General features: G+C 34.0%; 1 protein-coding gene across 10 annotated transcripts in view; it reads right to left on the bottom strand.

Moving 5' to 3' along the window:
• The window catches only part of SMC5 (structural maintenance of chromosomes 5), a 78,907-nt gene that overhangs the window by 29,742 nt on the left and 36,474 nt on the right, over window positions 1-12,691 (bottom strand). For all 10 annotated transcript variants that reach the window (XM_059656877.1, XM_059656878.1, XM_059656884.1 and 7 more), the window contains 3 exons: window positions 11,034-11,289; window positions 8,442-8,596; window positions 4,231-4,344 (listed from right to left, as the gene is read on the bottom strand). In XM_059656877.1, coding sequence (XP_059512860.1) covers window positions 4,231-4,344; window positions 8,442-8,596; window positions 11,034-11,289 — 525 coding nt within the window. The remainder of the gene's footprint in view (window positions 1-4,230; window positions 4,345-8,441; window positions 8,597-11,033; window positions 11,290-12,691) is intronic.

Genomic DNA, 12,691 nt, shown 5'->3' with positions numbered 1-12,691 from the left:
CCCATCGATGTTTCTAACTCTCTATCTCTCTCCCTTCCTCTCTGTAAAAAATCAATAAAATATATTAAAAAAAAAAAAAGAATAGGATACAACATAGTCTCAAAGTATCTCCACATACATAATTACAAGGAGAAAAATAGTTTTGTATAATACTTGTTTTGAAGACAAATTTGTTCTGAGCAACTGATATATTCGGAGACGATTTAAGAAATACATGGATTTCAAATTTGCTTACATGCAATTCTATCTACAAGAAACATGAGGTTTTTCTCTAGGTGAATGCAGAAAACTGCACCCAACTCAACCTAGCTGCTGAGAAATACATGTAATTTGTGCACAAATACAGACACACATACATTCCTCTCAAAGATCTACCAGCTACCTCAGGTCACCACATGTATTATGAGCCCTATCCAACCACATTTGCTGTTGCAGCTTTCTATCCAACTTTAGATAAGCGCTTTCAATTGTTTGACCCACTATACCAGTGATGGCGAACCTATGACACATGTGTCAGAGGTGACACACGACCTCATTTTTTTTTGGTTGATTTTTCTTTGTTAAATGGCATTTAAATATATAAAATAAATATCAAAAATATAAGTTTTTGTTTTACTATGGTTGCAAATATCAAAAAATTTCTATATGTGACACGGCACCAGAGTTAAGTTAGGGTTTTTCAAAATGCTGACACGCCGAGCTCAAAAGTTTCGCCATCACTGCACTATACCCTTCCAAGGCCTGCTTCCACAAGCTAGCTTCAGGTCTTTCTAAAAACAAAGTACATATTTATTGTATTTGTATATTTCTTGACAATCTTAAATGTGTAAAACTATGCTGTCATTTTTCTCCCCATAGGCCCAATGGGTTTCTATTGTATAATTTTGCATAGCATAATAATTTTTAGGAATAAACATATTGGGTTATAGCAAAACTGACTACTTTGCAATGGAGAAATAATAAAGCAAACAGGGAAAATGCAAGTAATTAGTGAATCTGGGTAAAAGGTATACAGAATTTCCATGTATACTCTTGCATATTTTCTGTAAGTTTAAAGTTACATCAAAATAAAATTTTATTAACCCTTTGCGGTCGTTTGTCTACTCTCAGCTACCAAAGCTTTTTTACCGTTCCAGTCGTATGTCTGCTCTCAGCCACCACAGCAAGGAACCGTACGAATCTTAACTCTATTCATTCATGTTTCAGTTCATAATTTCTCTGAAAGCTCTTAAGTGTCTAGGCGACCTTGTCACGAACCAAAACATTGCCCCAACAAATCGAAACTCAATATAAACAAACGCGGTCGTTCCACACTCCCCATGCAAAACACCGTGGCGAGTCAGTCGCCTTTTGAGAGTGAAGAAATCAACAAGCTTCGGAGATACTTTGCAGAATTTCAAATAAAGCTTTACAAATTACATTTAACTGTAATTAGGCATTCTTGCTTGTTAAGATATTTCAAAATAATACTCCAAAATGGCAAAAAGAAAGTTACTGAAAGAAGTGTACTGCGAATCTGAAAGTAACGATGAAGTTTTATTTTGGCACCTTGAATACTGACTCTGACGTAGAAAGTGATAACGTTTGTAGTGATTCTACTAGTAGTGACGTAGTTCCAAAAAAGAATTAATAAATCTTGTTTATCCTTCATAATCTTGCATGTTATGTATCACTGCTCTTTCAATGGAAATTAATTCCGACCAGTACGACACCCATGTCCAAATTTAATACAACCACAAAGGGTTAAAAAGAAATAGAAGGTATAGATTCATACTGATTCTTATTTATGTTTGTAAAATATACTGCTTTAGTGGTTACTCTAAATAAAAGAATTATACAAAGAGAAAATAATTTCCTTTTCAATTCTCATCACAGGAAGAAAAGTGCTGTATAACTCCTTATTATCTCCCCCTCCCTTTTTAAAAAGTATCCTGTTCTCTGCTTTCAGTAAGAAACAGTACAGATCTAGCACTAACACTGTTTTTATCAAAATTGTTGTGCAAACTGTTTTCTAATTTTGCAGTAATATTAAACTCCCTTTCAGAATATTTTGAGTAATAAAAAGTGAAGTGAGTTAGCCCTGGCCGGTGTGAGTCAGTTGGTTGGATGTTGTCCTGAGCACTGAAAAGGTTGCTGGTTTGATTTCCAGTCAAAGCACACACCAAGGTTGCAGGTTCAATTCCCAGTAGGGAGCATGGATGAGGCAACTGATCAATGTCTTGTTCTCACATTGATGTTTCTCTCTCTCTCTCTCTCTCTCTCTCTCTCTCTCTCTCTCTCCCTCCCTCCCTCCCTCTTCCTATCTCTCTAAAAATCAATAATATATATTTTAAAAAGTGAAGTAATTTAAATAAAAAATAATAGGATAGTTCTCCCTGGCCAGTGGGCATCATCCCATACATGGAGTGTGCAGGAGGCAACCAACTGATGTCTCGATCTCACAATGATGTTTCTCTCTCTCTCGAAATTAAAAAGAGAAATCTTTTTTTAAAAAGTAGCACTACATGTTGGGATGGTAGTGCACAGTAGTATATGAAATGGCAAAAACTGTGAAGATGGTTTGTAAGTTACTAAAAAGATGGGAAATGTACTTTAGTACATACAATAAATTTCACAATTAAAAATACATAAAAGCCCTAGCTGGTTTGGCTCAGTGGATAGAGCGTTGGCCTGTGGAATGAAAGGTCCCAGGTTCAATTCCGGTCAAGGGCACATGCCCGGGTTGTGGGCATGCAGGAGGCAGCTGATCAATGGTTCTTTTTCATCATTGATGTTTCTATCTTTCTTTCCTTCTCCCTTCCTCTTTGAAATCAATGAAATATATTTTTAAAAAATACATAAAAAGTCATACATGTAAGAGGAAGTTCTGGTGTTATTGACGAGACCCTTTGTAAAGTTCATTGCTAACAGCACAAGAAAAAATAATAAAGGTCTAATTTTTAGGAACTTAAATTATCAATACACAGTTCAAATCTTTAGCACAGAGGAAGCATGTGTTTTTGAGGCAAAGCAGGGTACTCAGCATTGGCTAAGCTGGTAACTTTCAAATTGGAAATCCTCTTACTATGTGGTGCGCCCTTCACAGTATGTGGTGTATCACAGACTTGTAACCCAAGCAACCTACTTCTTGAATGAGCTCTGACACTATAACACTAACTCACTGGGTTAGGCTTAAATTAGTCCTAAAATACACACATGTTTAACTTTTTGAAGTACATCTTATAATTTCATACATTTAATCTTTTTATGCAGTCACCATATATTCACATTCCCTACCAACTCCCGAACAAGATGGAGGACAATATGTTAAAAGCCAAAGCAAGAAATTTTTCTAATCTAATCTACTCACTTGTGTACCAGACAAATAGAGGCCCACTTGAGCTGATTTAGGGTCTTGTCCTCGCTTAAGACTCACTAGCAAAGGTTTAAACAAACAAAATCTTTCTGGGGCTTTAAAACAAGTAGATGGCATATGCAAAAGAAAAAGGAATCTTACTGACAGGATATAATAGCATATACAGCTAACAATATATACTATACAGCTATATAATAATATACACATAATAAATACAATAGCTAACAAGCACTAGCTAATACTTTTTCATTTAATCCTCACAAAAATATTTTGAAGTAGATAGTATTATCTCCATTTTAGAGTTGAGGAAACTAAGGCTCATATTTAGGCAACTTGCCCAAGTTAGTATCAAAGTCAGAATTCAAATCCTGGCAGCCGTGGAGCCTATGTTCTTAACTCCTAAGCTGTGCTACCTTTCAGTGGCTTAGATTCTTGGTTAGTGGTGTTTTCTAGCCAGATACAGGAATCTCATTTTTTGAAGATTTATTTATATCAAATAATAACATCAGATTGATTTCCCATCCAAAGATAAACTAAGTTCATTCTAATATAGTTTCCAAAAGGATGTTCAAGACCAAAAGTCCATCATTATGATGTTTCTATCTTTTTAGACAATGTCACAGAATTACTCTTCATATTAATTCCAAATGTTAACTTCAAAATTGTATATCACAGAGGGGAGTATAGGCTGTTTTTCCTCTTAGAAAACAAATTAATTTCCCAATAACAGCATAGATAGGACAGACATTAGTAAAAGAGTTGCTCACACTAGAGTTACTGCTGGTAAAATTAGTCATTATCACTTTTTGCTCTAGTTTAAATTTTAAAATCACTGGAAGTGACAAGTGAGTCAAAATATGTTAGTTTATACTTGCCTCTTTGAGGAAAACCTCCATATCTTCTTGACTCTCAAATACAAAGGCTCTCAAGTCATTTGATGGAATATGATTTTCAATATATTTGGCATTTTTATTATCTTTCATATTGATCTAAAGAAAACAAAGAGAAAAAAATAAGTTGATTTTCATGAAACCCAGATTACTAGAAAATAATCATGTTTATCATAGATTTAATTAGATTAAATTTGATGACTGAGAAAAAGGGAGACCCAAAAACCCCCCAAAAACAAAACAACTTGGTATTGAAGGGTCAACATTGTAAAACATCTATTTAATCTAAATTATTACCCAGAAACATCCAATACATCATAAAATGAAAGCTAAGACTTGAATAGTACCTGGTGCATACTGGTTTTGGTATTATATAATGATAAAGTTCCTTTCTGGTCAACTCATTGAAAACACTGAAAGTCTTAGATTGTGACCTGTAAGTAAAAACATTTCTCATCTGTCCCCAAACTTTTTTCTTCCTCATCTTTAAGAGGAATTAATATTATACATGGCAATAACTGGTACAAAAACACAAATAACTGAATAAAATTATGAAAATGAAAAAAACTAGCTATGAATTGTAACTATTAGTAGTGTCTTCAGGAGAAACCCAAGGCTAGTACCACTACAGCATAAAAACTTAATGATTTATTTAAAAATACCAGCTAATTAGACATTTCTGCATGCTGAGACTCAATGGTATTTGATGATACAAAGATAGGTCAGGAAAAATTTTCAAGAGTTCAATCTATTTATCACAAATGATAAATATAATGAAAAGCACAGTACAACAGAGGTATATAAAAATGCTATCTAGGAAATTTAAAGGGAGAGATTAGCTCCAGCAGATGGAAATCAGCTTTCTTAAAAAAAAAAAAAAAAAGCTTTATAAATATATAAAATGCAGCACAGCAGTTAAAAGCCAAGGCTCTGGGGTCAGACAGATGTCACTTTAAATCCTGTGTATAACCTTGAACTAAAATCTCTGAAAACTTTAGTTATTTCATCCTCTAAATGGGTAAAGTAAATCAGCCTATACCTCATAGGAATAAATGTGAATTAAAAAAGATACAATAAAAAATTGGTGCAGCACTTGTTACATAAATGCTGACTAATATCACTATTTTAAATTATAGGATATCAATAGTATGGAAAAATGGAGAACGATATACAATCAAACGAAATAAAATGAAAACCACATATTCCCTGGACATCAACACTATAAACATTTAGTGTCTATTTCTTCACAATTTTTTTTTGGGGGGGGGCACCAAATTACTTTATTGGAAAGAATAGCACAATTGAAAGAAAATGTATGTGGGTATTTGCTCCAACTTATACAAAGAGTAAGCAAAAGTAACCCCAATATGACTATTAGGAAGTAGAAATTTTTTTTATAGCTATCAATAAGCGACCTACAACTTAGCTCTCATCATCATTCTCTCCCAGGGTGCGCTAGTCAGAGATACTCTGTTATGTCAGATTCTGGATCTCTCGTCTTGTGTAAGTTGGTTACATGGTCATTCAAATCTTTGATGGGTTTCACTTGCTAATTTAGGTAATACTTCTAAAGGAAGTCACAGAAGTGGGGAAGGGGGGCAGTTATTCACTGGCCAGTTTGTTCACTTCCAGTAGTGACTGATTTGCACTTTTTTTTAAGTGTAATGCATACTCCCACTGCATTCATGGTCTGGTCTCCTGATATCCAGAAGGAAGATTTGGCCACCTTGTTGGCTCTGCAGCTTATCAGTTTCTTAGCATGCTCCTTCTCATAAGATTGGTGAAGAAAATATTTGGTAAAGTTCTCCAAAGCCACATCTTCTTAGTCACAGTAGTAAGACAGACAGGTAGACATAGGAAGTGTATGTAGCACTCCAAGATGATCTGGTGGTTAATGACAGCATTCTGTTTCACAATTTTTAAAAATGAAATCTTTCTATACATCCTATTCTATAGTCTTTTTAATAATTCATTAACATGCCACAAATGTCCTTTTATGTAAGTAGAGCCTGCAGCAACATTTTTAATGGCCACATAGTATTCCAATATAAGGACATAGAGTAATTCACGTAACTAACAATATCTTTGAAAACTTTGTTCTTTTGCCCCATCATTCTGCTATTATAAACACTACTGTGGAATATAAGTGTAAAAACATTTTCCCACATTTTTCCAATTCAGTATTGAAATTGTTAGAAATAACTCATGAAATCTGATTGCTAATTGACAAGTTATGTGACTAAAATTTTAAGTTTACATATTGTTAACTTGCTTATGAAGGTGGGTGCATTTCAACTAAATCTGGAAGGGTTAAGTGTGTATGGGAATACATTTGGAAGAAAGTGGTAGAAAAGGTGAAGGGTTATTCCAGGAAGGGTAAAAAAGCAGAGTCTATCATTGTATCTCAAAGATTTGTAAAATGACAATATATGCCAGCTAGTAATCCAAGTTAGTGATAGGCCACTATTAAAAAACCAATTGACAAGAGGATAAAATATAAAGTTCGAAAGTACTATTTTGAAATTGGCATTTTAATAAAAATGTGTTGACAATCACACTTGACTGTAACTTATATTTAGGATCACAATATTTTTCCTTTTTTAAAAAAATATGTTTTTATTGATTTTAGAGAGAGGAAGGGAGAGGGAAAGAGAGGCAGACACATTGATGAGAGAAACATCAACATTGGTCGACTGCCTCCTGCACGCCTCCTACTGGGGATCGAGCCCACAACCCAGGCATGTGCCCTGACCAGGAATCGAACCAGTGACATCTTGGTGCAAGGGGTCAAAGCTCAACCACTGAGGCACACGGGCCAGGCACAATATTTTCTCCCAGTCCTTACCAAATCACTCAAATGGTACCTGGGTCCAAAATAGATATTCCCTTCTTGATCTACCAAAAATAGTCTAAATGATATACATCTTAACAAGAAAAGAATACAGTATTATGCATACTAATTTTGCTAATGTAATATCAGATGTAATATTAAAAACTATATGAAATGATTTTTTAAAAAATATATTTTATTGATTTTTTACAGAGAGGAAGGGAGAGAGATAGAGAGTTAGAAACATCGATGAGAGAGAAACATCGATTAGCTGCCTCCTGCACATCTCCCACTGGGGATGTGCCCGCAACCCAGGTACATGCCCTTGACCGGAATCGAACCTGGGACCTTTCAGTCCACAGGCTGACGCTCTATCCACCGAGCCAAACCGGTTTCGGCAATGAAATGATTTTTAATAAAGTATAACACAATCATAAGTTTTGAAAAATAGGACTTTTCATGAATCCTGCAAGGATCTATACTACATTCTTTTCTAAAGTACAAGAAATTATCTGACAAAAACAATCCTTAAGTTTATATTATGTATGTATAGCTATCATTACCAAAGAATGTGGTTTTTACTTTTTGTGACCAAACTTATTATTTTAAATTTTACATGTAAATCTTCCTGTTAAACCCATGGCCACACTTCATTAGATGATTTACTAAATATAGCTCATCCTATTCTTGATAACCCATGATCATCAGTAAGAGCTATCAAAAGGCATGGATCTAGAGACATGGAAGCATGGAACAGAGTATGGAATCTCGGAGGGAAGGTAATCAACCAAAGACCTTGAATGCATAACCCATGGACACAGGGCCTGGGGCGGGCTGGAGGAGTCAATGAAGGAAAAAAGGGAACATGTGTAATATTTTCAACAATAAAGATTTTTTAAAAAGAGCTAAGAAATGTTTATGAGGTCAATAAACTGTTGGTTTCACTCTCAGAATCTTCATAATGCTCTGTTTCTGTAGCAAATGATTTTCTTGTCTACCTTCTGTCAGGTACCTTATATCAACATGTATTTACAGCAGTTTTCTACCCCTTTGGCAGCATTTAATCTACTGCCTGCTATGACCTAAGAATACCAATTACAGAAGGAACCAGCTAACCACGCTAACTTTATACACAGTTCTTAGTCAATAAAGTGCCATTTTCATATTTCTTTCTAGAAAAAGTTCACAGGTGTATTGATCAAGGGCCCTTTAAAAAGCCTATGTATGGATTTAGCAGTATACCAGCTGCTGCAAGTCTGATAATGAAAAACCAGGGGTATAAATAAGACTAAGAATTCTTAAAACAACAAAAATCTATGATTACAATAATAAAAATAACAGATTCTACATAAACAAAAGCTCTTACCATGAGCATTATGGGCTCATAGACTCTTTGCTTAAATTTGTCTCTGTTATTTCTCAGCCATAAAACAGCATCATATGTATCACGATATCTCTGTCTCAGCTTATCTTCCTTTTGATTCATAAGATTGTCAAATTGTACAATTTGATCATTCACACCTAAAATTGAAAATTGAAACAAAATATTGTTACCCTGAAAACTTTCATTAGTAAAATAATCTATTAATAATACAAAAAAAAATCTTAGATCCACAAATTACAAACACCACTTAGCAAGTACCCAGTACAGAAAGACCCATCCATAACGAAACATTCTCAAATTTCCAAATACTTGGAATAAAAGGCGATTAAGCTATCAAAAATAAAAATAATAAAAATAGGTCAGATAAAAAGGAATGAGAAAACATTAGCCTTCCAATCAGAAGACAATCACAATAGGCATTCAAAATTGAGAAAAATTATTTTTAACTTACCATTATATATACAACATTGAAGAAAAGGGATAATGAAAAAGATATTTTCTAGGATATCAAGACTCTAAAATTAATTCCCTAGTAACCCTTCTTAGGAGGTTACCTGAAGATGTATTTTAACAAAACAAGGGAATAATGTAGGCAAAAAAAACCCCCACAAAAACAGGAGACATGAAATTCAGAAATAGCTTTATCCAACACAGAAAAGGATCTGAGAAAAATTCCAGATGACTGCCATGCAGAAGGCGTTGAAAACAATCAGTTTAGAAAAGGCAAGGATGGCAGGCTCCAGAACTAAAGAGAATGCCTGATAAGATAGGTTGGTATTTTTTTTTTCAATTTAAGAAAATGCTAAAACAAATGGTGCTTAAAAAAAAAAAGGTAAATTATAACTTTTAAAAACGCTATCAATGAAAGGAAATTAAATCATACTACAATACTATGAACAAGTTTCATTGTAATAATATGAATAATACTTAATATTTCTAGCTTAAGAGTTAACCCATAAATAGAGCCCATAAAACTTGATTGTTTAATAATTAATTCAACATAATTAATGATTAATAACTTCTCCACAAAATGTTTTCAGCGTTAACAATATAAAAACCAGAGTACAGATTAGAGAATTTAGAATGTAAGAAAGGAGGAAAGTAAAAAGAAAGGATGGGAGTACTAGTATTTTTAGCTTACAGTATACATTCAAGAAATAGTGACAACTGTTAAATGACAAAAAGAAAAATTATTCATAATACATATTAAATTTTAATGATTAATAACTAATAATAATCTCATTTGAGGAACTACAATAATAGGGAGAGGATTTATGAGCTTAAGCCACATCTAAAGTAACAAAATATTAAGAGACGATGTCTAAATATCACATGATCTCACTTATATGTGAAATCTAATTGAGTATAATATACTGACAAACAAAATAGGTCCAAAGGCATGGATGCATAGGACAGATAGATCTCAGAGTGGGGGGGGGGGGGGGGGAGGACATAAGAAGAGATTAACCAAAGAACTTATATACATACTAGAAGCCTGATGCACAAAATTCATGCACGGGCAGGGTCCCTAGGCCTGGCCAGCGATCAGGGCCGACTGGGCCTGTCTTCCCCTGGCTGCCAGCAGGGGCCTTCCTTCGTTCTACGCTGCCTCCTGGTGGTCAGCACATGTCATAGCAAGCGAACTCCCAGTAGGTCAAACTCCCAAGGGGACAATTTGCATATTAGCCTTTTACTATATAGGATTTGCATAGCCTATGGACACAGACAATAATTTGGTGAAGGCCTGGGGTGGGGCAGGGGCTGAGTGTAGGAGGGTAAAGGGGGAGGGATGGGGAATAGCTGTGATAATGCCAACAATAAAAAAAGTCTAAAATTGACAAATTAAGCTATGGTGAAAAAAGAATATGATGAAAATACAGGAAGGACTATTAGAAAAAATTGTTGAAATAGTTAAAAGTGCTTACTCTTGAGAGGGGTCTGGAGGTTAGCAACATGTTGGGCCTCCCTTCTGTTCTAGTTTTCTTTGTTTTTTTAACTATACACATCGAATACTTTGATAAATATATAAAAATGGGTGCTTTTTAAAAAATTGACCTTATACTAGTATATATAGAGCAAAGCGAATATGGCATATCCTCTATTTGAATAATGCTATAGATCTATCCACATAGTCTACACGCAAGCATGTCAAATTAGCGGCCAGAGGACCGCATGCCTTGTTTATCGCGAGTTTGACATGCTTCGAAGGAAAGAAAAGCAAAGATATAACTGGACAGGCTTCAAGGATGGAAAGTTTATGAAGGCTAGAATAAAAAGCTTAAATTTGATATGAGAAATAATAGTGACTTTGTAAAGAAAGCAAAGCATTTTTAGAGAATTAAATAAACTGACATAATCTGATTTAAGACAATGGCCAGCCACTGGCAAATGATACATGACAGCCATAGGTAATTAAGGCACTAAGTTTGAAGAACTGAGCTGAGCTTCCTCAACAGGGAGATCTGAATATTGAAAGACATGGTATGGGGGGGGGGGGAGGGGGGAAGAAAGCCCATCATCAGATATAGCTACATTTTATAAACATCGCTTCATCCTAAGTTTAATAAAACTTACTCTTTTTCTCCTTCTCTAGAGTTTCCCTCTCTTTAAGCTTATCAATTATCTCGCTTTCACACGATTCCTTTTCATCTTGAACTCGTCTCAGATCATTTGTAATGTCATCGATCTGGGGTTGAAGATTCACACAGTTTTCTGTGGTCCTCAGTTCATTTTGCAAATCTTCTATCATTTTTCGGGTATTACTTATTCTCCTCTGTCGGTCAAGCTCTGCATTTTGTTTTACTGTTAAAGCTTGCTGAAGTTCCTCAATCTAATAAAACAAAAAACGGTTAGTACTGGAGATGGTTTTTTTTCTCCTAGTTTATAAGGCTTTTATAGTAATATAGTTTTTAAAATGCCAACAATCTAAGAACATGATTGCTTTACTCACTAAAACGTATCCTGCTTGAATTAGACTGTTACTCTTACCAGGTTATTTATATCTTTACTTGTTCACTAATACATCCTAAGTACCTAGAACAGTGTTTAACATATAGTTAACCTTCATTAAGTATTTGCTGAATAAACAAATTATTTATAAAGCCAACCAAATATCTAGAAAGCAATTATTTACTTTCTAGATATTTATAGGAAGTAAAAATACATGCTTCATTCATATTCTAACACTGAAATTAAAAGACACACAATATGATACTTTGAATAAAGTTAATAGAAATGATGATTATTTTACCCTATTAATTTTAAACTAAACTATTTTCTTCCAACAAAATTATTTTTTACTAACACTTCAAATTGTGAGGTTTTAAAACATTGACCTATATGTTTAGATTTGTTAACTTACATTAAGGGTAAATTATTTTTTTAAAAACCTATATCATATAAGTTGTCAGTGAAATTTTTGTCAAAACCAGACATAGTCTATCTAAGACAGAGTTAAGATTTTAAGACACACACACATAAACATAAATACACACTTATGCACCCACTTTATTAAATAAAATAGAATTTTATATCAAAATAGACAAAGCTAACACAACTCATAATTTGCCCATTAGCTCACTTTCTTTGCAAGTCACACTTATTCTCTCCTCATTATAAAAGTAACAACATACTGATTATAGAAAATATGGAAAATACAAAAATCTATAATCTTGCCTATTAACCAGGAGGTCAGGGTTTAGTTTCCTTCAGGGCACATGCCCATGTTGTGGGCTTGATCCCCAGTAGGGGGCATGAAAGAGGCAACCAATCAATGATCTTTCTCATCACTGATGTTTCTCTCTCTCTCTCTCTTCCTTCCTCTTTGAAATCAATAGAGATATATTTTTAAAAATCTATATATAATCTTAATGTGTTTACACATTTAATTTTATTGCCTATCTATAGAACATATTTTACTAAATGGCATGACTAAAAACGTATTAAGAGCAGTTCTCATTATCCTCATATGTCCTTGCAAAATAAAATTCTAATACGTACATAATGTCCTGTTATATGGACATACTACATTTTACCCATTCTCTATTGTTGGAATGGGTTGGTATCAATTTCTTCTTCCTAAAAACTTAGCTTTGAAAGAGTTAAGATAATAAACAAAACATATGCCAAAATCCCCTCTCCTGCACCAATGCACAGGAGAAAAAAATATTTGAAAAATTAGGTTATATATCTGAAAATTAACAATATTCAATGAGTCTAAAAGAAGAAAGCAA

The sequence above is a fragment of the Myotis daubentonii genome, chromosome 11, assembly GCF_963259705.1.
Source record: "Myotis daubentonii chromosome 11, mMyoDau2.1, whole genome shotgun sequence".
Taxonomy (NCBI): domain Eukaryota; kingdom Metazoa; phylum Chordata; class Mammalia; order Chiroptera; family Vespertilionidae; genus Myotis; species Myotis daubentonii.
Note: the sequence above shows the minus strand (reverse complement) of the source record. Positions and strands in the feature narration are given on the sequence as shown.